The sequence below is a fragment of the Rhopalosiphum maidis genome, chromosome 2 (genome assembly GCF_003676215.2).
Source record: "Rhopalosiphum maidis isolate BTI-1 chromosome 2, ASM367621v3, whole genome shotgun sequence".
NCBI lineage: Eukaryota > Metazoa > Arthropoda > Insecta > Hemiptera > Aphididae > Rhopalosiphum > Rhopalosiphum maidis.
The window spans coordinates 38,241,687-38,266,723 of record NC_040878.1 but is presented as its reverse complement, the minus strand read 5'-3'; the positions used below and the strand labels follow the sequence as shown (position 1 = coordinate 38,266,723).

Here is a 25,037-nt window from a genome sequence, read left to right as displayed (position 1 = left end):
ATCACAAAAGCGAGTGTTAAAAGTTAATTTTATTTTTAAAAAACTTAGAAAGTCAACAATAGGTTATAAAATAATTAAATAAAAATTTTATTTCAAATTTTAGCTTATTTAGTTATTATTTTATAGATTTAATTCTCTATTTATATTAAATATATAATTAATTATAGTTAGTAATGTGTTTCTATTATTTATTAAATGTTGAATTTCAAAGAAAAAAGTACTAAATAGTAAATACAATAATAAATAACTTAATAATAACTTTTTATTTTATTGAATACTGGCTTATTATATATTAAACATTAAATATTTTATATATATTTACTTATCAAGAGTCTAAGAATAATATAATTTAATGTTACTTGTAACTATCGATAAACATTGTAAAATTTTTGAAAAATTATTTGCAATTAATATATACATTGGTTTGTTTAGTAGTAATTTTTAAGTTTAATTTTTATTGAAGAGTAACACAGATCGCAGTTTTTTGGGGTCATTAAAGCAATAGTTGATTTTCACATTTTGTACTTCTAAGTTCCAATATGATGGTTTTATAATGGACAACAATTCATTGACAAAATTATAAATAATAACATTTAACACATGATTTAGACTATTTGTAATAAATTAATATTACATTCAAGTGGGTTTTAAATATTTTGGTTCTACAGTTTTATATAAATTTGAAAATAAATACATTTTTAAATGGGTGAAAAGTAATCAATTAGCTTGTTTATTATTTATAATTACATGTTTTTGAGTAAATATTGTACATTTTGTAATTTAAAAATTTAAAAAGGTCTTAATAATAAGTAATCTAGATATTATTCCAATTAATTGAACGGTAATATAAAAATTAGATTAATTTCTTATGTACCTATCTTATCTAACCAAATGTATTAAATATGAAATTCAATTGTGCGTATAATTTTAAAGTATATTAACCATAGCAATGTTTTATGAACTTGAAAAATAATGATACACAATTATTGTTTTACTGAAACCAAATATTTTTATTATAAGTGCCCACATTACGTAATTTATGTATCGGATAACACATATTATACACAAACGTTTCGTTCAACTGTCAGATTACCACTATTTCTAGAATAAAAAGAACATGAGCTTGTTCAAATTATTTCATCAGTTAACAAACAATAATATGAACAAACAACAATTCATAATATAATAAAACGTTTAAAAGCTTAAAATATAGCTGCAAAATAGTTATAGAACTGAATAACGCTAAAGAGTATAGAGACTAAAATATTTTCAAATTATAAAATTTGGAACACTATTAGGTATGCTATGATGTATTTGGTCCAAATTTCAGAATATACACAAAACATTGATTTAAACAAGTTAAACTAGTGGCGGCTATTCTAAATTATTATATATGTTGCTAAGGATATTTCTAAGGATTTACATGCTCTTAAATATAATTGGAAAATACAATACCTAATATAATTTTTACGCGTTAAAGAAATGTCTACGTAAAGCGATGTAATCGGTAAAATCGTTTTTTGTACTTTACTCACAAATTAATAACTTATTGTAGACTTTAAATGTTCACTGAATATTCATATCAGCAATATAATCTGACGTGAAATAATTTTTAAAATATTTTTGCTCATTTTGTGCTATTTATAGGTATTTTAATTGTTTATTAAATTTAAAAATTATCTATATTGATAAAAGGCAAAATGTATGTATGTAAGCGATATATAGCAAAGTTTATCGTACTCGTAGTTCTGAAATTTGGTATATAAGTAATCAATGATTACTAATTAATAATTATATTTTTGAGGACATTCACTCTGAGCCAATTGCATTTTAAAGAAAGGCTTATATAATAAGAATCTGTTGGCTCACGAAAAGTGAATATTATTTTGTTTCTATAAAGTTTGCCATTGGTTAAAAAAATAAAAAAGTTATTTTAATTGGATATAATTTTAAATGTATGTTTAACATTTGAACAAAACGATCCAAATTAATGTATTAAAAATATGTATAGTTTAAAGTTAACGAAATTTAAGAAGAGATAAATCCATGCTCATCTAATTTGTCACAGACTACCTAGCTTATTATAAAATTACTAATCATAATCATTACAGTTTTTAAAAATATTTTATACTAAAATGATTTGTTGTACGATTAATAATTCCAAAAAAATATTTATTACGTAATAGCATCTAACTACCTATACACCCACTAAATTGTATGTGTTACTGAAGTTAGAGTAAAACTATAGAAGTGTTATTTAATTATATTTATTAGAATGCTATTTAATAGTATTTTTTTTTTTTGTTTGTTTAAATATATTTAGTCATTTTATAAAGTGTATGGATGACATAAATTAATATTGAATAATTGAATGTTAGTTATATTATGTTCTTATATTGCATTTTAATAATTTTTCCTAATGAGAATTTTATATTCTAATATTTTAAATTCTTATCTAAAAAGTTCTATACATATATTTAGAAGATTTTTATAAAAGCACAAAATTATTCACTCAGAAATAAAAAAATGCATAAATAGTTTATATAATTTTAGAATCTAATCACATTTAACAAGTTCAATAATAATTTATTAATAGTAACAGTAAATTCTGTAAATGCTGTATTTATGTAGTATGGTAATTTTAATATACTAAATGTATAACAAAATCTTAGGCTAGTCGTACGGGATAATTATTTTTGAAACAACACATCAAACTATTCAGACAATAAAGACAGTTTAATTTAATGATAAATGAAATAAATAATTATTAAGTATCATACTGATGCTGATTTTTCTAGCGTTATCATTCAATAAAGTTTGATGGCTTATTTTCCAATTATACCATAAACATTTCACTACATAAGACCTGATACTGTATTTCGAAACATCAAGTTGTTATTAAAATAAAATGTTTTTTATAAATTATTTCCATTATAATAATATTGTATTCTCGTTATTATTTATTGGTGGCCATAACTTGGGACTGTACACCTATGTAAGAAATGTAACAAGTAAATTATATGACGTTACACGCATTACACGCATTTTATTTATAACACTGTATTGTATGTACTTTACAGCTGATAACAAATTGGTAATAGTTAATCACTTATAATATAATTTATTGCTATTAGTTATATGCAATGCAGTTATGTAGCACACAAAACACAAATATGAACAAGGAAAATAAAAATGGAATTTAATGAAGACTGCCTTAGTTAATTGTATTCGTCGTATCGCTAGTTTTTTCATCTCAGAAAACTTATATTGAGAAAATCAACCATTGCTCTAGTAGTAAGCACTTTTTAACAAATTATAGTTATTATTTATTACCAACTACATTACAGAAGGATTGCTTTTATCATTTGAATTACTTCTTATGATCTGAAAGTTCAAAAATAAATTTGACAACAGGTTAGGTTAGTTAATAGTTCAGTGTATATTGTTTCTTTAAAATCCTGAGTGGAATAAAAAATGTATTGGTTTTTCATTAGTGTATATTTTTCTTTATCTAGTCATATCTTTGATACAGAAGAATTCTTCAATCTTAAATTTTGAGATTGGTTCCTGTTAAAACATTTGATTGATCTAGCTAAATTAAAAATACAATTTTTCGGGGACATCAATTTTGGTAATTTTTTTTGTTAAAATTCAAAAATTCATAATAGTAGACTTTGATTTTCTAAAAAATATTTTGTACTAGCATTTTCCAGATCCGAAATAATTTTCAAAAAGTTTTTCTTATTTTTGTACTCTTTGTAGACATTTTAAACTATCGATTTATACATGAAAAGATTACTATTTTTAAGAAAACAACTTGAAAATTAATAAACAAAAATTGTTCTTACAAAAAAATAAAAATATTGATATACATATTCACAATTTTATAAACATTTTAATTTAAAATGTTGACAAAATTAGTAAAAATCTCCAAAAACACAAGCTATATTAGTCAGAAATATACAAAAAAAAATTTGTTTATAGTATAACTATGGCTATAGTATTAAACTTTATACCCAAAATTTTGAAAATTAAATACAAAGTTATTTATAAGTTTGTAATATCATATAAAAAAATTTCGGAGTGCCAAATTAATTTATTATAAACATTTGAAGTTCAAATTTCTATGATATTGAATATTTTTGTAATTCTAAAACGAATATACATTATTATAATTTTTTTATAAATTTAAAATAAAATTATAATTGTAAAATTATTCACTAGGTCAAAATTCTTGAAAATGCAATACAAGATTTCACATAATTAGTTTATAATGAAACCATTAATTCTAAAAAATATACACAGGTTATTATTTTTTATTGACATTTTATGTTAGAATTTAGACTAAATTACTTATTTAAGTGATATGTTGTTAATTATTTTGTTATAATTTAAAAACATTATTCATAGAACGTATATTAAATTGCTATGAATTTTACTATACCTTAGGTTTGTTTTTAATATTAATTGATATAATTGAATTCAAAATTAGCACACCCATTTTAGTGACTCACTTGACACCTAATCTCCTAATACTTACTTGTCCACCTTTTTTTCGAAAATAACCCAATGATTCCATGTACAAATATTTAACTAAGTTTATGAATTTGCTAGTTTCATTATAAATTATAATATTAATATGTATTTTATTTAATGTATATTATGAGTCCTAGCTTATTGATTTTCATCCAAAATTTACATCATATAAATACACATTACAATGTGCGATGAGCGATCATCGTCTTCCGCCGTGGTGTCCAACTTCAGGCCACATTCTCTTTTATTATACGCGTCGATTACATAAAATACGACGTATACCTACACACAATGTATTATATGGTGCAGGCGTGTCGAAGGGAGTATTCGAGAGACGACCGCCTCCGAGTTTTTTGTTTTGTCTGTTGTACTCAATAACCGGAGTTTATGGCAACGTTTAAACATTAAATGAAGTAGGGGTGAGTTGTAGTAGATGTGTCTAAGTATGGTAATATGATCGTTGAGCGCGGGATGTTGGTTAAAGAAATTTGGTACTGATATAAAAAGTTCATCTCATCTCCGCCACTCGCCTTCGTATATACGTTACATTTAATATAGTACCATTACTATATAGTATATTGTGGTTATAGTAGAATTATTGTCATAGGTAGTATTAAAGTCGAAACGGTCACACCGGTGTTTGGTAACAAATTGTGAATAGTATGTTCTCTGGAGGGTTCGGAAGACTCCCTCTTCGCCATATGTTAAAAGAGGAAACACACAATGACCATTGTACATGTATAATGTATATATATACACACATTTGTTTATGCAAATTTTCACGATTCAGTTATTTCGCACACATCACTGGGGCGTCAAATCCGCATTTTTCAGTCTATACAAAATTCTTGTACTGAAAAAAAAAAAAATGTAATGCACAAAGTAGGTATAATGAATGCCTATATATTGTAACAATATAATAATAGTAATAGCAATATTCGCGGGAAAGTTGAAAACTGCTAATTTAAGTGGCCCTGACCTATCTTTTACAAAGGAATGGTAATAATCAAACTATTTTAATTGATTTCAAATTCCGTTCGTTTTCACTATAATATAATCAACAACAATAATTGTTTTTTTTTTCAAACATTCTTTCTGTATTTACTATTGAATTATCGCAGTTTACAAAAATTTGGTGTGATAACTATACTATATCTGGTTAATAATAATAAAACAATCTGATAGAATAAAATTAGCTTATCTTATTGTTTTATACATTATCTAGATCTCGATTCATTTCTCTCTTTACGTTGTTTTGATAGACGATTATGATATATTTATATGCTATTTTGTCTAAATAAACTAATCTGGTTGATGATAATAGTAATATTACTAGTAATACTTGATAAAAAATAAAAAAAATTTACAACGTAAAAAAACTTTTTGTTTTTAATTAGCACTGTACAGGTAATGCGATGGAGTTAAACCCACCTTTTTCTAGAAATGAAAATTTGAATTCTTTTAGTTCTATAATTATCTTACACAGTTTATCAAAGTTAAATAAACGATATCAATGTGTTTGACGTTAATCGTCTTGAACAGTGTAATGAACACGGTCACTTTAACCTTACATATATTTGGGTATTTAAAGTGCTTTTGCAATTGACATTATGTCTTACGAGTGACGGGAACGTATCGAATATCTATGTATCGTATAATATGAATAATATACACCTCTCCATCACTAAAAAAAAAAAAAACTTTGAAGGGAATAATATAAAATAAAAGCTTATAAAGTTATAAAAAATGAAATATACTTGGCATACATCTTTAGACTTAATCTCGTCGGGTTTTATTATCTACATACTCAGCAGGTTTACAGTAAATGGGCGAGGGAGGGTTGAACACAATTGCTATAGGGGGTCCGATTTATTACATTGCATAACCTGCCGATGATGAAGTCTGCGCACGCACGTCAGTACCTTTATATTATTAATATTTACACGAAACGTTAGCACCTACACACACACACACACACTCACACACACGGACGGACGGACGCTCACGCGCTCAAGCAGACACAGACAGTGGCGTGGCGAAGGGATATTCAAAAGACGGCCGTCTCCGAATTTTGGTTACGGCCAACGGATAATGATTTAGTTCGAACAATTACCTCGGCATTTATATAAATGTATGATATACGACGGGTAACTTTACTGGGGTTCGGGCGGTTGGGTGACCTATAGCGGAACATTACACTAAATTATTATGTAGCCTCTGAAAAATGTCAAGTTCACCACGCCACTGCGCGCATCGCGTTCGTCTGTGCAATATGTATGTATATATATATATATATATACATTACACACTATATAACATTATGTAGTCGGTCGTGGCTAAATACACTGGTTTGTTCTCGACTCATTCGGTTCTGCGCATGTGCGCTACGTCACGCTGTCTGCTCGTTAGCGTTGTCCGCCGCGAAACTCAGACAGGATTACGTCATGATTGAACAGCGGTCGGTATAATAAACGACCGAAAAAAAAAAAAAAAAAACACGATGCCTGCGCCGACACGATATTAATGATATATTTTCGTCCAACTGGAGATCGTGGCGCGGTTGTTGTGCTTGGCCATGGATGTTATTACTACTACAAAACATTACACATTACGATAATTTAATATTATATAATATCATAATCGTAGACGCGTATAATTCGTATTACGAGCGCGCGCTGGAAGACGGCCGTGGCGGCGGTCCGCCGGGCCGGACACGACAGCGGTGGCGGCGGCGGCGGCGGCGGCGGCCGGACGGGAAAACACCAGTAACGGTCTGTCGGCTGCCGCGTGAACGTCCCCGGCCTTATACGACGTGTGTGCGTACCACCGCCACCGCACCGTCATGAATACGCGACGGCTGTCGTTGCCGCCGCCGCCGCCGCCGCCACCACCACTGCCGCCGCCGCCGCCGCCGTCGCCACCACCGCCGGCCGCGATACCGCCGACACTGCCGCGGCCGCCGCCGATGCGGCACGCACTTGGTTAACGGGCGTGGAACTTTCGAGACCGATCACCAGAAAATAATATCTTTTTCTTGCAGCGACACGCACACACAAAATATACGCGTGTAAATAATATAGTACATGTGCGTATACATATACGTGTTATACTTATATATATATATATATAAATCAGTTTATATGGCAGTGTGACACGGCGGCAATATACAATTTGCATACATTAAATTACCTTTACAACAGTATGATATCGTTATAATAATTCTATATAGATATATATATATATATATATTTATATATATTGCGTGCCTACACGGTCTATTGCTATTTCATTAACACAATTGTCATGGTTTACGAAATGTGATACTTATAACTATTGAATTTGTATTTGTTGCGAGTACACGCGTTATTACGAATCAAAATATTAGAAATATTATATATTCCGAGACGGTGTGCACACGTTATAATAATATGAACGATATGTTTTATATGTTACAGGACGCGCGATTGAATTTCGGACGACAACTGTGGACGAAACGATAATCCCAGGACCTTTGATGCGTTGGAAGATGCCGAATGTGGCGGTCGTCGCCGTTGCCGTCGCCGCTCTGTTGCTGGTCACCGCGGAAACGGTGTTGGCGGCCGGCGGCGGTGGTGGTGGTGGTAGCGGTGGCGGCGGCGGCGGCGGTGGCGGCGGTGGACGACAACGCGGCGCGGCCACCGCCGCCGCCGACCGTCAGGAGGACTTTGACAACGGCGATGACGAGTCCCCGCAGACGCCGGCCGCCGTCCAGTGCTCCAATTGCTTGGGCCACGAGGGAATCAAGTCGCTGAGCATCGAGCTGATCAAAGCGTCGATACTGAACAAGCTGGGCATGCAACGGCCGCCGGAGTTCGGAGGTCGGCTGCCGCCTCGGGTTCCCACCGATCTACCGCCACTGCAGGACCTCATGCGCAAGTACAACAACGACCACAGCGGCTCGGTGGTGGTGCTCCCGCACATCCGGCACAAGTCGCACCACTTTGACGACAGCGTCACCGACATGCAGAGCGACGAAGCGACCGGTTACTCGACCACCGCGTCCGCGGACAACTCCAACAGCTACAACGTTGGCAACGCGGACGACGACGACGACGACTATCACGTCAAGACGCACAAGCTCATAGCGTTCGCTCAGCCGCGTAAGTACTAAGTACTAAGTACTACTCAAATTGGTCCGCGTCTTTACCCGCAGTGATTCTCAACCTTTGCAAGAGGCTACCCCCGCGTCGAATTACTCATTCGATTATTTCGCGACAGTTAAATTTATTTTTCTTACGTATATTACGTACATTGCACGGGTTGTGCCATATGTGCTGGTCAGCTGGTGTCCTTGAATAATTAGTTGGCCATCTCCCAGGAGGTAGCTCGGTAGCTGCGACCCCCTAGGTTGAGAATCGCTTGTCTACACAATAATATTACGAGGTTGAAAATCATCATCCCGCCCCTCTTTACACCCATCGTCAACTGAAACCGAAAACGATCCAAATCCGTCATCGACCGACCGTGAATAATAATAAAGTACTGTTCCCGTTAAAGGCCTTTACGATTTTCGTGAGTAGTTATATTTTTTAACCATAACACGAAGTTCTTCAATTCTCAAATTATACAGTGTGCGTCTTTAATATTATGACGTGGTATCATGTGGTATGGGATGGGATCATACGCAGAATACGGAATAAATCCACGGTTGTTTTACCGCAAAATATCTCGGTACATCTCCACTTATTATCACTGATATAGGAGCGTTTTATATTTTTAACCATTTTTGATCTTCAATCTAACTAAATAATTTAAAATAGTATTATAATTATTTCTCCGGCACTAATACAAATCGACAATTATTGAATTTTTTTCACATTTTCTCGACAAGGCCTCGATCTTTTTTAGTTCATATTAATATTGCCCATTTATTGATTTTATACTCATCACATATTATATTTGTTTTTAAGAAATGAAGACATTAAAGATAACGTTACTTTTAACTAAATTAGATAATGGGTTACTTTTTTTTAGAAATAATTTCCTACTTGCCGAGTTACATTTTTTTCGTGTTATGCAGTATCTTTTGAATTAATTAATTTTATTGTCACGTTTAGTTATTTTTTTTTCTAATGTAAACTTCTATGATTTTTGAATGTAATTTGTTTTGTATATTTCTATAATAATGATAAAAATAATGTATAGGTAACTAATAAATAATTAATAGGTATTATATTATGATATACACTAATATACTGTATAGTAGTAAATAGATAATAAATAATAATTATTAACAATAATAGTATTGTTGCAAATTCATAGAACATTACAATATAATATATTTGGATAATGGATATTAAACAGAACAGTAAAGTTATAAGGGTAACCACTATTAAGAACAGAAATGTATAGCTAGTTTACCCAGTATCTCATAATACCCCTTTGTATACTTTCTTATTATTATTTAATACCTAATTATTAAATTTTTCTAATAATAAAATAAAAAATTAGTTATGTGTAAAACGTATAACTGTCATATATCATATTAATACTAAAGTCTTTAAATATATACCAATTTTGGGTAAATGATCATAATATGGGTTATTTGATGATAATTAAAGTATGAATGTGGAAAAGCTTAGTGGTAATTTTACTTTACTCGTAATATTGATGATTACATATTTTATTGATTAATATTTAATACTATGATACGTGTAAATTATATCCTAATATGTAACTGTAAATTAGTTATGTCAATTATGATTTGTAAAAAAATTAATACAAGTTTGGCAGTCACGAAAAAAGTTATATAGACTATTAGGTAAAAACAATATATATATATAATTTAATTATTTTAATGGTTTTACTAGGGGTGGCGGTATTTTTTTTTTACATCGATATTTCGGTATATTTTATACCGGTATTTTGGTATGGTAATTTCGGTATATTAGATATTTGGATATTTTCGGTATTTTCGATATTTCGGTCATTTCGATAATTTCGATAATTTCGATATCCCGGTATCTTCAATTTTTTTTTCGTTATAATGGTTAGGTACTGTATCTATATTGATATGAATAATATTAATGAAATAAATTATAGTTATTATTTAATTTATTATTAAACAGAATATTATATATTACAACACCTATGATCAGTTATTATATTGCCCGCACAACTGAACACACGTTCGCTAGGAGCACTAATACCTTGTATGCATAAATATTTTTTACTAAGACTGGCCAAAGTTGGAAATTAATTTTGATCCGTATCTGTATTATAAAATATAATATGTCATATATATCCCACTGGAAAATTCGTACAATTTAAAAATAGATTTAAGTATTAAATAGCTAATTTTGATAATTTCGGTAGTTTTGGTATTATCGGTAAATTCGGTATTCTCGGTACACCGTTTTTTTAAAAAAAGGGAGTATACCGGTACATCGACTTAAATAGTATTCGTGTTATATTATTTTAAAACTTTTATAACATTCATAGTTAATAATTGTAATAAATTATTATTTTTTAATATTTACGTATCAAAGGAATACCCAAGTATTGACTAGCGATAGAGCGAACATAATATAGTCTTCCTTAAGACTGCGACTGGAGTTATATTGTACCATAATAAGATCAAATCATTTAATAATGTACAACTTTAATCTCGATATTATATTATGAACACAAATTATAATTAGCAATAATCGGTGTCTAGTATAATTTTACAACATAAGTATTTTTAAATAATTTTGACAAAGAATTTTGTTACATTAATAAAGACTAATTATTTTATTAGTTTCGATTAATATTTATAAATGTTCATTTACGTGCTTTACTAATTTAACGATTTTATTTATATAAATAATTTAACAGACTATAACATTCCTTTTTTTGAATTTCTAAAGTGATAGTAATAAAATATTATAATATTACGGTTTACACTATATTTAATTATATTATATAGTTCATGCATATTTTAAATACCAGTCCAATATTTAATCTGATATTATTTGTTATATGACAAACTATACTTAAATTATTGTTTTTTTATAACGATTTGAACATAATAAAAACCTAATGTAATATAAGTCAATACTAATGAATTTTAAAATGAATTAATTGCCCATGTATTAAATAGACACGCCTATAAAATTATATCATGATACAACACAATTAAATATAATATTTTGATCAAACAACAAAATCAAATTATATATAAAAAAAATAAAAATGTACTTAATGTATTATGATTACAATTAATATGCATTATACATTATAATTTATAGCTCATTGTTGGCGAAACAAAAAGTAGAATCGTTGGTCGTTATATATTATACTCTGTATTCGTTTATTATCTATACGGGCGGAGGAGGTCGTACGTGTAATTGACTGCACGCTTAACTCTATTTAGGTACCTACCTTGGTAGTTTTATAGCACGTGCAACAAATTTATAAGTACCTCTAACATGTCTGTGTTCTGTCAAGCTATTAATACGATAAAAGACAAAAAAAAAAAAAACTGTCTAGGTCTATTCCGGGATGCTCGTATTTCGTCTTAAGGGTGAAGCTCTATAATTCGCCGTCATCGTCTAGTACGAATTTTCAGGGTTGCTTAAGTAACATACACCTGTAATATAATAATAATAATACATATATAGTACCTACTTAACAGACATACAGCGTGGTTACATAATGACGTCGGTGACTAAAATATATATGTACAGATATAGGTATGCTCACAATGTCAGCTGCGGGTGTACCGATATGTTTATGTTTATATTTATATATATATATATATATATATATAGGGAAAGAGAATATTGATCGATCTTTTGTGGAGTTTAATGCACCCGGCCACGGCTCAACAGAGGAGGACTTTTGTAAATTTCCCGTACAACTATACAACAATAATGTACATAGGTACCCACACATAATATTATGTTTAATATTAACATTTTAATTTAATATTAATTTATATTACATTTTATTATTTTTATTAATGCATCAGATTAACCATTAATATCTGCAGGTTTGCGAATATTCCTTATGGGCGATTTTCGCTAAATAAATTATGTGCGATGTAAATAAGTAGTTTGGACGGCAGTCTACACGGCGTGCGACAAAGTGTGGCGATTCACACTTCAAGTAATTTAAACCGAGATTCAAAGCTGAAATTGGTAGAACATGATAACAATTATTTGAGTTGTGTGTTATACGCTATCGTTAATTGAATTCAATTGCAATTGATTCTTTCTTCGTTGCACTGTCGACTAATAATTATTTTTACATCTATTCGCTGAGAGTATACCTATACTAAAAATAACCGATAAATCGATTTTGAATGTTTTTTTTTTATCATAATTAAAAAAATATGATTAAATTTAATCAATTATTGTCTTGAGAATAGTTTTATTGAATTACTTTATGTCGTTTTCAATGAATTAAAAGGTATTCCTGACTTCCTGTAAATATTGTGAATAGTTACAGATTCATTCAGATTATTTTATACACAAAAAATATTCAGTTTTTTCGATAATTATATATTTTTTGTTTAATTTGCAAATCTCATTATTGAAAATATCATAGAAGAATATTTAAAGTAAATATTTCGAAATAAATGAGTATATTCATTTAAAAATATAAATGATATTTTAAACAATTTTAGTGTTTGTTAAATTATTATAATAGTGTGTCATCATTCAACGTTGTTTTATGTGTAAAAACTACTTTATGCTGAATCATAATATTTGTCAGTTAATAAATGAACGTGTTCACAATTTTTGTACTAAGCTTATAAACTATCACAATTTATAATTTTTAAATCAAATTATTAACAAAATACAAAATATTTTATATTAAATACCGCAAAATAAAGGTCGAAGATAGTAGAAGGGGGGTTTTTTTTTTACAAATAGTATAGGTAATCGTTTTTAAGAATTATATCATTTATGTAAGCTACAATATACAATAATTGAATAAACATTGAAATTCTGCTTTTGAATACATAAAACTGTGAAAAATATATTCGTTTTAATTAAAAACAATAATAATAAAATCGAGGGTTATATGTTATACTAACTGATGATATAGAACAGTCGAGTCCTGTGAACCTAAAATTGGACTCAATTAGAAGTGTAAGGCCTGAGGCGTATTATTGTACGTCATATATATAATTCCAAATCGGGGGCTGAACTGTGCAACTACCTAATAATAATGTTGGGGTAAAAATTAAAAATGCATTACGGTCACGATGCCTATGAGATGCACGTAGGTACATCGTACATGACGGGTCAACTTTTCGTGTTATATCGCTATCGATGCCGCGTTTATTATTACTATACTGACCTGTGGTTAAATTTTTTGAACCTTTATATTGATGCGCAAATTAAAAAAAAAAAAAACTACTTGAAATCGCGCAATATTTCGATGCCACCGCGTGTTGTGCTGATCGATTAAAACGATATATTGTACGCATAACTATTATACTTTTGTATTTCTTTATACATAATATTATATAGATGTGTGTGCGTGTACGACACGCGACGCATATATTATCATTTTTATCTTGCGCGAACCTCAGTCCGTCGGATGATTAGTTGCAGTATATAACTCGCAAATAATGTGACGTTTCCCACTGCGGGTCGCTTTGTTCGAAGGCATGTGGGCTGCGCGCGCGTGTGTTTGTGTGTTGTGCACATATTATAGAGTATCGTAATAAAAATGCGACGTTAAATTTTTTTCTAACGGGACGTGAATAGGCACACAGCACACACGCGTACATAAATATAATAATAATAATAATGATAATATGAAATGTACCTACGTAGAAAAGCGAGTATTGCGTGCGGTTATAATGTCGGAGATAGAAACGGATTTAGAGAGACAGAGCGTCGATGAGTGAGAGAAATATTATTACGTCGGAAGAAAGAATAATAATGTGCATCAAATATTATTACATATAATATAATATACAGCAGATTCTTGTGTACTTTACGCCGAATACAATACGTCGACCATATAGTAGCTGTTCCGAGAATTGTGAATTATTATCTATAGCGTAATTACTATTTCTCGACGAGTTTAACCTGTTTCTTCCGTTTTTTTTATTTTGTTTTATTTCTCAATTTTTCTTACCCCTGTTATTTTTTAGACACAATTAATTATTAGATATATTTTTTATCGTCGTTATAATATATGCATCATTATATTATTATATTAATAAAATGTCAAATAGATGCGCCACGTGCCACGGGGGAAATATTAAAAATATTATACTTGTACGTCATCCACAACCGTAGTTTTCGAATTTGATCAGTGACTTCTTTCAACTGTTTTTTTTTTTTTTTTTGTCAACAAAATAATATAATTATAATCGTGTCGTGTCACGCGGGTGGTGGTCAATTGGCCGTATGTACAACCGGTAGCGTGACTGGTGGGCAGGCGGTCGACCGAGAGCGTCGCGTATATTATACACTACAAGGGGAAGAGTGCGTATAATATAATATCAAGTGGTCGGACGGAAACCTTACTGCAGCGACGGCCGAACGATGATCGCGTCGGTTTTTGGGCTGATAAACTTTTAAGACGGTCCGCGGTGCGTCGTTATACAAACACAATAATATTCTACAGGGTGATTCACCAAGCATGCCCACCCCCATTTCTTTATTTTTTTTTAATGAAAGTATACCTAGAGAGCGATAGTCTGATGGGGTAAGTCGCGACTTAAGAACGTTAATAGTAGAATATTGAAAGGAAACTATTCAGGAAAGATGAAAGGATGTAACGGTGACGGCAGATTCTTGAGAAGTTATAAAGCTCGTATATTCGAATCTTAATTTTCGGTATTTTTACCATCATAAATACAATTTTTACTACAATACACCCCAAACACAATAATATTTTCAAATTCTAGAATTTGTTTGTACTACTCAAGAAGTGTCTCGTAGTAATATAAACTCTAATTTTCAAACAATAATACCCCCTCCCCATGTTTTACTGGAAATTATCTATTTGGTGTAATATTTAATGTGAGTAAGGATCAATGGGAGGACAACACGAGATGGCTTTTTTAATTAACCAAAACTGTTGAGGACTTAACCCATTCACTGTTTTAGTATGTTGGACGTTGGTCGTACACAACTATTTATAGAATCATATATAAATGATTCTATGTATGTATATATATATAAAGAATAAATAGATGTGATTGTATATAATAAAATAAATATTGTTATCTAGATTTAAAACTTCCATTGGGTCAACCTCCATTAAGGTCACCCTTTCATATAAGTACCCATATTTAAACCAGACTGATTGATTCCATAAATAAATCTCTCTTTTCTAGATATGTGTGTTCATTCCAAAAATGCACAAATCAATAAAATTGTAACATAAAAGTTTTATTTTATTTTGTTACTTTTTTTTTTATTTAAAAGAAAAATAATGTACACTTTGTAGTCTATACATAATCATTACATACAATAAGTATTTATTATGTTATATATAACAACACAATTTAAAAACATTGTTAATGTAGGTATAGATGCAATTGGAGGAAGGAATATAGATTCCAATATTACAATTAGCCCTTCTGAATAATCTTCAGTTAAAAATCTTAAATAATGTTTATGAATTCCTATGAAAATAATTTTTGTTTTATTATAAAATACATTTTTACGAATTCAATATAGTATAACCTTTTTTATAAACATTCATCTTTTGGTCATAGAAAAACTCATTTTCATGTAGTAATTAATAATAATTAAATAATCATTAAACTTAATGTAATTCAAGATTGTATTAATCAAGTTGGACAAGTATTGATAGTTCGGAAGTATATAAGTGATAAAATTCACCCACAGGGTTTTTTTGGTTTATAATTTTTTGTAAATTAGATTACTCTTCTTAGTTGAAAATTGAAATTACACTTATGTAACAATGATTCGTATACGTGAAGATTATCGTCGTTTATCCAATGACAAAAATTCCGTGATTATATTGTTTTTGACTATAGTTTAAGTAAGGTCTCCTCAAAACTTCCGTTTTATACAACGATTTTAGTACTTCTAAAAATGAATCATGTAGATAACTTTTTTTTTAAATTAGGCCAATTTGGTTTTTATAGATTTCATTATTCTATAGTGTTTTATTAAGAAAAAAACGCCTTAATTTTTGTTTGTGTATGTTATTTATATTACAATGTATACATTAGATGGTTATCGATTGTCGTCTCACCCACCGTCCACATTATACCATTACAAAATTAAGGTTAAACAGATTACATATATTATAAGAGAGAGAGAGAGAGAGAGAGAGAGATACATAATGTAAATATATATATACGATTTTTTTATATAATATATTTTATTTTATTATATATGTATTATTATAGACGATGATTAGGCGAATTACGTGTTTTTTTTTTATTATACAATATATTGGGGTTTTTTTTTTCTTTTCTTAATCGCACCTTGACGGGATCAGAAAATATTTGAGTAAAAGTTCGAAGAAATATTTTAGGGGCGCTAGCAGTTGTATATAAACTGCCGGTGCACGTGATGGTGCGGTGGCGTGCGTGGGAAATTGCCGCTGGGTTCGGGGTTGATGATATGCTCGTCCCTTGAAGGCTGCCTAACGCGGTTATAATGATGGCGTTTCGATCGTAACAATAATAATAATAATAATAATAATAATAATAAAAACAACAACAACAACAGAACACTCATAGTAATATAATAAACACGATTAATGATATAATGGTAATGATAATATAATAATAATAATAATAATAATAAATACCAACCGTCACCCTTTTGTCGGGGGTCGGTTTTTGTATGGTACACAGATCCCACGCTGCACCAAAAACTACGGGGCCACTATCCGATCTACTTTACGTTCTCCGAGCAGACGGGCCAGCAACGGATCACCGAAGCGATCCTGTGGCTGTACAAGAAACGTCTGGACGTGGTCATCGACGATCCGGTGGTCATGTTAGATGTGTACAGAATCAATCCAATCACTTTCCACCAGTCGTACGTGTCCAGCATAAAGGTAATAATAAGTCGCCCAATGCGATAGATCTAACCCAGTTGATTTAAGAGTTGGTGGCAATCGATTCTCGCTGACTATCGCCACATACTATAATATTATAATATTATAATCGATGAACTGGGTAATAAACAGCATCATGATCGGCACAACTACAGTAATATCAACATGATAATTATGACTTATTGTCGCAAATATGAGTATACTCATATAATTGCTAAGTGGTTTTTATTTTGTTTTAACTCGTTATTTTTCGCGTGTTTGTAGCACATTATCAACACCACCGAACCGGGCTGGGTGCCCATTGACATACAGAGGCGCATGTCCGACTGGTTCAAGAGCACAGACGGGCCCAAGAACTTGACGCTAGTGGTGCACTCGTATTACTTGAGACAGAACACCTCGCACCTCAAGCCGCCTTACGTAACGGACGCCAGGAAAAGAGAAGACATGACCGAGGTACGTTATAATTAATAAATTATACTCACCAGCCATAATTGTGTATCTGATGGAATACGTCCTATTATGTAACGTTTTAAATGTATGATATGATATGTTTATAATGTATAATTATTATTGTATAATATATACCAACACACGACGATATAAAAAGAATAGTAATGAATTAATTAATAATAACCGCATAATATAACGAAATTATAACTCAGGCAGTATGGTATTATAATAATATATAATGAGATCTACGTGCAGCGGTTCGTTATACATAACGTTGTACTATCGTAGATAGGCAAGAGGGGATGCGTTTTTATGGAAAGAAAACGGCGGAATTTTTTTTCTCGTTTAACATTCAACCAATCATAAAACCGGTGAACTTGGACGTTATTGTAACATTGCCGACGATTTATTGAGCAACGCGCATTAGAAAATTGTTAACCGAGCAATAATTCGATACACTTTGCACTCAACTATACATAATATATTATAATACACCTTACGGCGCGCATAACCCACCCGATGGTTTAATAATGTCGACTGGCTTTTACATAGACATAATATTTATTATACGAAATACGAATCGCGAAAAAATAACGTAACATTATACGCACGTCATCGTACTCGCCTTGGGCATGATGGCAGTGCAAAATAATAACCACGCATACGCATAATACATTTATATATATATATATATATATATATATATATACGTGAGACCGTCTGTCGGTGGATTAAAGAAAGAGAAAAAAATTGAAAATCGAAAATGCTCGTCTAGAAGGGTATCCTAATAACATAATAATAGTAAACACGTATTTTAATATTAATATTTAATAGTATACTATATATAATATTATGTGTAATAATTATAGTTATAAATAAATATAAATATATATATATATATATATATATATAAAACGAGTGTGTTAATCGAACGTGGAGGATTATATATTAGTCGAAGTGTAACACACGTCAGAATCTTTCTCTCTCTCTCTCTCTCTCGACCCATCGTTTACGGTTTTTTTTCTCTCGAAAATTACAAAATCATTATCGTTCGTTCAACCGTCACATTCCCGCCGCTCCACCTCCATACACCCCTCGGTCCGTCGATTGTGCGCCACCGTGTCGCTCACGGTTTCTTTTGATGCGCCGTCGGTCGCCGCTGTTATAACACACCATCACCACCACCTCCACCACCATCACCTGCAACACCCTATAACCTTATACATAGATACTTTCACCGCTTGTCATGCACAATCCGACACACACACCCACACACCCACACACCCACACCATACATCCCCCCAAAAAAAAAAAAGGGCACTCGTCGTCGTCAACTCTAATCCGATTGGTCCGTAATATTGTTAGATCCCGTACTTGGAGGTGCACACTCGGGAGGACCGACGGTCCCGGGCCAGGCGGAACGCGGCGTCTGGGCTGACGTGCAATGAGACGTCCACGGAGACCCGTTGCTGCCGGTTTCCGCTGACGGTCGACTTCGAGGAGTTTGGCTGGCACTGGATCATCGCCCCCAAGCGGTACGTGGCCAACTACTGTTCCGGCGCGTGCGACCCGATGCTGTTCCCGAAGTACCCGCACACGCACTTGGTGCAGATGACCAAGTTCGGCACGGGACCGTGCTGCGCGCCCCGCAAGATGTCCGCCATATCCATGTTGTACTACGACCCCGACTTCAACATCATCTACGGCATGCTGCCCGGCATGGTGGTGGACAGGTGTGGCTGTAGCTAGTCGGCGGCATCGTCCATTCGCTCACCTTCCGTCACCAACGTCGCGCGCACACACACACACACACACACACACACACACACACACACACACACACACACACGCAAGCAAACAAGCACGTAGCCAGGATTGTTTTGGGGGGAGGGTCTTAAACTTAAATTTTTATTCTCACTACCTAAATATAAAATGTAATATTTCGTAATTTCGTGTTACTTAATACGTCGCATAGCGTTTGACCACTATGTGTATATAATATATTTAAATGTATTACATATTTAATTTATAATTTTTGTCATCGAGGATTCTCGAATAACCGTTGGAAGATACTTGAATAATTTCGAGGGGTGACTCTAATGACCCCGCCTTGATACGTGCTTGTGCCTTGTACACACACACACACACACACACCCACACACCCACACACTGATATGTCGTATTATTTTTACTCCACACGATGATAGGTTGTTTGTATTAGATAAATGATATCGTGATGTTAATTTTTTCATTCGCTAAAAAGCGAGATATAAGTGAAAAACATAACGTATAAATACCGATCTGACGTTAAAATTGTTCGACATTATTATATGCCTATAATACAATGTATTGTGCGTTTTTCGTGAATTCTATATTCATGTTGTAACAACATAATAAAAATAACAAATATTTTGTACTATTTATTCGCAACGCGTTTCTTTGTAAATACACTTTTTTTTTGTTTGTTTTATTATTTTACTTTTTTTTTTTTGAACGGAGTCTTTTCTTTTCACGCCACCGTCTTCTCCGCTGTTGTCTTCGCGCATGTGTCATCGAATGACGCGTGTAAACTAATATTTTTTTTTTTTTAGTTATAATCATTAATAATAAGACAACTCAATTATTCCATAATTTACTATATAATAAAATGTATCATAGTTACTATTATATTGTTATTATTTATAAATTATATTTGTGAACTATTTATATAATAATAATATAATATGTAGATGAAGAATCCAACTAATCATCTTATAAAATCGGACAATACAGCTAAGTACATAGTATACGATTTCCGCGTGTAATGGCTTGCATATGCAAAACGCCTGAATTTTATTGTCGAAAAATATCAAATCAAAAACTGTATAATATTTTATAGAATTTATAGATTAAAGTGTAAAATTTAAAAACGATAGATAAGACATCCGATTAGTAGGTTTTATATAATATACATAAAAACTGTATAAATGTATTTTTATTATAAAATTAGAAATAGTTTCTAAAGCAAATTATAAATGTTATGACTGGAATTGAATAAACTAAATATTAAACGATAATTTCTTTTATCTGACGATAGAATACTAATGTTTACCATATTATAATATAGCATACCTACTTATTATTATTAAAATAAATAATTTTTTAAGTATTTGATTTATCAATAAATCCGTTTATATTGATACTGATAGACAGCGGTAATTTACAACATCCGTACCGAATATACTCAGCAATTACAACGTATAATAACTATTTTTATATTAGAAGAATGTCAGCGTTTTTTTTTTTTTGTTTTCTGTCTCTCACCCATACGAAACATGGTAAATTTATTAACATATATTTTAAATTTAAAGTTAAAATTTTTTTTTATGTTTATACATTAGTTTTTATACGCATAGTATTTCAATTTTTATGCAAGTCATGGGTATGGGAAATATTACGTTTCTTTAAAATGCTGATATATCGCATAAAATCGAAATATCATAAAAAAAAATCTACAAACACAGACAATGCTTTAATTTTTAAGTCCAATAACAGGTGAATTCACTTTAATATTAAACCCAACCTAATACAAGATTGGTTCTGCTGAACGAAAATTTGCCATGTTGCGCGTGGGTCAGAGAGAGAGAAAACATTGTACGGTGCGCTGACATCCTCTTAACGATATTAATAACTTACGTAAAACCGTTCGGCACTGTCAGGACGTGAACCCAATCGGTTGTATAGGTATACCTACATAATATAATATAATAGGTATATAATAACGTAACGTAACGTAACGATAATACGATTTTTTTTATATTATTATTATTATTTTTATATATATATATATATAAACCGATAGAAAAAAAATATTATATATAATAATCGTATATATATATATACGATGCGGCGGCGTTTATGCGGTGACCGGACCAGAGGCATTTACTGTATATGCTATCATGCACGGTCCGTAAAAATCGTGCGATAACTCTCAACGATAATAATCCGACGCGACCGAACAAACCGAAAGTATCCTCGACCGGTCTATACGTCGGACGTCGTACCTACTTTATTGTGTTGTACACTTTATATTATATTACACGTCGTTGCGGCGTCGACAGTACAATGCAAAAACTAACCGATGCGTATTTTTTTCATTTTCATTTTATTTTTTTTTTTTTTTATTATTATTATTACGAGTGAGGAAAAAAATAAATCGAAATCGCTAGTATACCCATAATATTATACATTTATACTACATGTGTACCGCCGCTAGAACGTTCCAGGAGGCGCCCTCCCTCTCGGTCGCCGCCGCGAGACTATAATAATATAATAAGTAATAACCATCCGTAATTTATCATCATCGTCATCATCGTCATTATTATTATTATTTTAATTCATACGAGCTACTCGGTGGTCGTCTCGTAGCCGGTAATTCGATTATCTCGTGAAAATATACGTACGAATAATAATATACAAGTATAGCTCTAAACGCAACCATGTATTATAATTCAATGTATTATTATAAAACCTACGGTAATAATATAATTGCAGTAGGCAGTCTATTGCCAATGTATTGTGTATTATGATGCACTTATAACGTGCCATTATAGCTGCACCGCATTATCGCGGTCGGGTTAATATATTATACTGCAGTCTGGTGCAATATTGAGGGTGTACCTATATAGTATATAAGTAATTTAAGATGGCTTATTACAGTTTTTTTTGTTAATAGAATCACACAGTATACTATTTAGGTAGCCAGGTAGGTCGTTATCGTGTTTACCACCTACTATCCGTCATGTTCGGATATGTGAAAAACAAAACTGCCCGACAGCCGTCGTGGTGACTACGATCAACGAAATCCAAAACCCAGGCCCACCCACTGCCCACCAAATTCCTCCCCGCCGTCGACGTCGTTACTGATCCGTGTGGGTTTTTGCGTAGATTCCGTATCTGGAGGTGCACACGGAAGACAGCCGGCGGTCTCGAGCTAAGCGCAACGTGCTGGGCAAGGACTGCGACGAAAACTCGAAAGAGCAGCTATGCTGCCGGTACCCTTTGACGGTCGACTTCGAGGACTTCGGCTGGGACTGGATCATTGCGCCCAAGAAATACGAGGCCAACTACTGTTCCGGTGAGTGTCCGATGGTGTTCCTACAAAAGTACCCACACACCCATCTCGCACAGCTCACCAACAAGTCGGGTGCGTACCCGGGCACCGGTCCGTGCTGCGCTCCCCGCAAGCTGTCCGCCATATCCATGTTGTACTTCGACCAGGACTTCAACATCATCTATGGACTGTTGCCCGGCATGGTGGTGGATAGGTGCGGGTGCAGTTAGAGAACATCACCGTCGTCGCCGCGGCCTTGGCGACCACGTCGTCAAAACTATGATAATATTATGTTACTAAAATATTATTATGTATTATTTCGTCACCGTTAATATTGTCATATACCTATATATAATATATATACATACATATATATATATATATATATATATATATATATATATATATATATATATATATATATATTATAAGCGTTTATATCTTGTATTTTGTTCGTTTGTTTGTTTATTCTTCGTTTTAAAATTCTACTCTCTAATCAAACGTACCTGCGTGCACTGCAGGAATGTACGGAATATTTTTTATAATTTACAACTCGTTATATCGTTATGTTATATAGACGCTGTTCTGCGTACGGTGAAAATGGTCTGCGTCTTGTACATTTTCGTACTACGATCTGGGTTCTTATATTATTATGTAGGTAATAGAATACTATTAGTTATCTCGAAATCTTCCACGTCTCTGTGAAACAATCCACTATTTTAATCGTTCTGTGCATTACATTTTAAATAGTAAACTTGCGTGATTTGCGACACGGGGAAATAATACCGAGAATCAGTCTTCCATTCGTCCGTGATACTTAAACATTGGATTGAATATGACATTATACATTATATTTCACATATAGACATTATCTACGCAAGTATTAATACTTCCATGAATGCTATGATAACATAATAAATACGTGGACGACTTCTCTGTTTATGAACGTCATTTTTAAATCGACGAAAATCTGCATCAGGAACACTGCTCTAGTCAATTATTAACTCTTTGTCTCTACATGCACCTACCTATAATATACGAGCGAAAACAATATGCCGAACGGCAATTATGTGTAATACCTACATAGCAGTTTTTCTTTTAAAAACGAATTCCTTTCACGCAGTGCCTCGTTTTTGTATTCTTATTTTCTCTACAAACACGCGATTCTCTCAGTATTTAAGGCATAGATACTTGACCACGTTTAAAAAAATATATATAACATATTCACATCTATTGTAATGAATAATAATTAATTTCATGCACTACCTCGTTTTCGTATAGGTTACATTCATTATTATTATTATTATTATTATTATTATTATTATTATTACTTGAAGACATTTTCCCCTGTTATATAATCTGCTTTTATTTTAAAATGAAAAAAAAAACCACTGTATTGTTATTGTAACGTGTACATAATTTAAGTTACTATAATGTACCTATCTGCAATTATTATCTTTTTTTTCTTTGGGTTCTCACCTACCTATTAATTTTGTTATGCATCGAGTATTTACGTTTTATCTATATACGTTTTCTTTTCAAATGGGTTTTATGTAGTTAGCTGTTTTTAAACATAGTTATTTCGATAAAAGTGGTATGGACAAACTATAATAAAATAGATCATCTATTAACGGTTATACTAGGTATATAAAATAGTTATAACTTATAATTTATGAAACATTAAACATTAATAGTAGAATTGATCATTATAAAATATTTAATTGATTTAAATAATTTTTTACTGGTATTATTCAGTCATATTTGTCACATTTTAAATATATATTTATTTAAGTTCCTTTTTGATTAGAAAATAACATTTATGCCAAACACCGATAATTTTTTTTTCAAATATTATATTAAATCAATATATTATTTATGTAAGCAATTATATTATTATTTCTAAATCATATCATTATATTCATTT

The 25,037-nt window shown here is 31.7% G+C and overlaps 1 protein-coding gene across 4 annotated transcripts in view; it reads left to right on the top strand.

Moving 5' to 3' along the window:
• Positions 1 to 23,491, top strand: part of LOC113552379 (growth/differentiation factor 8-like) — a 36,715-nt gene extending 13,224 nt beyond the window's left edge. For 2 of the 4 annotated variants that reach the window (XM_026955252.1, XM_026955253.1), the window contains exons 2-5: positions 7,992 to 8,675; positions 17,363 to 17,568; positions 17,833 to 18,024; positions 22,948 to 23,491. In XM_026955252.1, coding sequence (XP_026811053.1) covers positions 8,051 to 8,675; positions 17,363 to 17,568; positions 17,833 to 18,024; positions 22,948 to 23,343 — 1,419 coding nt within the window. In that variant the 5' untranslated portion in view covers positions 7,992 to 8,050 and the 3' untranslated portion in view covers positions 23,344 to 23,491. Of the gene's footprint in view, positions 1 to 7,483; positions 7,622 to 7,991; positions 8,676 to 17,362; positions 17,569 to 17,832; positions 18,025 to 19,386; positions 21,015 to 22,947 lie in introns of those variants that run through there. The other 2 variants (XM_026955251.1, XM_026955254.1) reach the window with 2 other exon arrangements.
• The last annotated feature ends 1,546 nt before the right edge of the window (positions 23,492 to 25,037 follow it).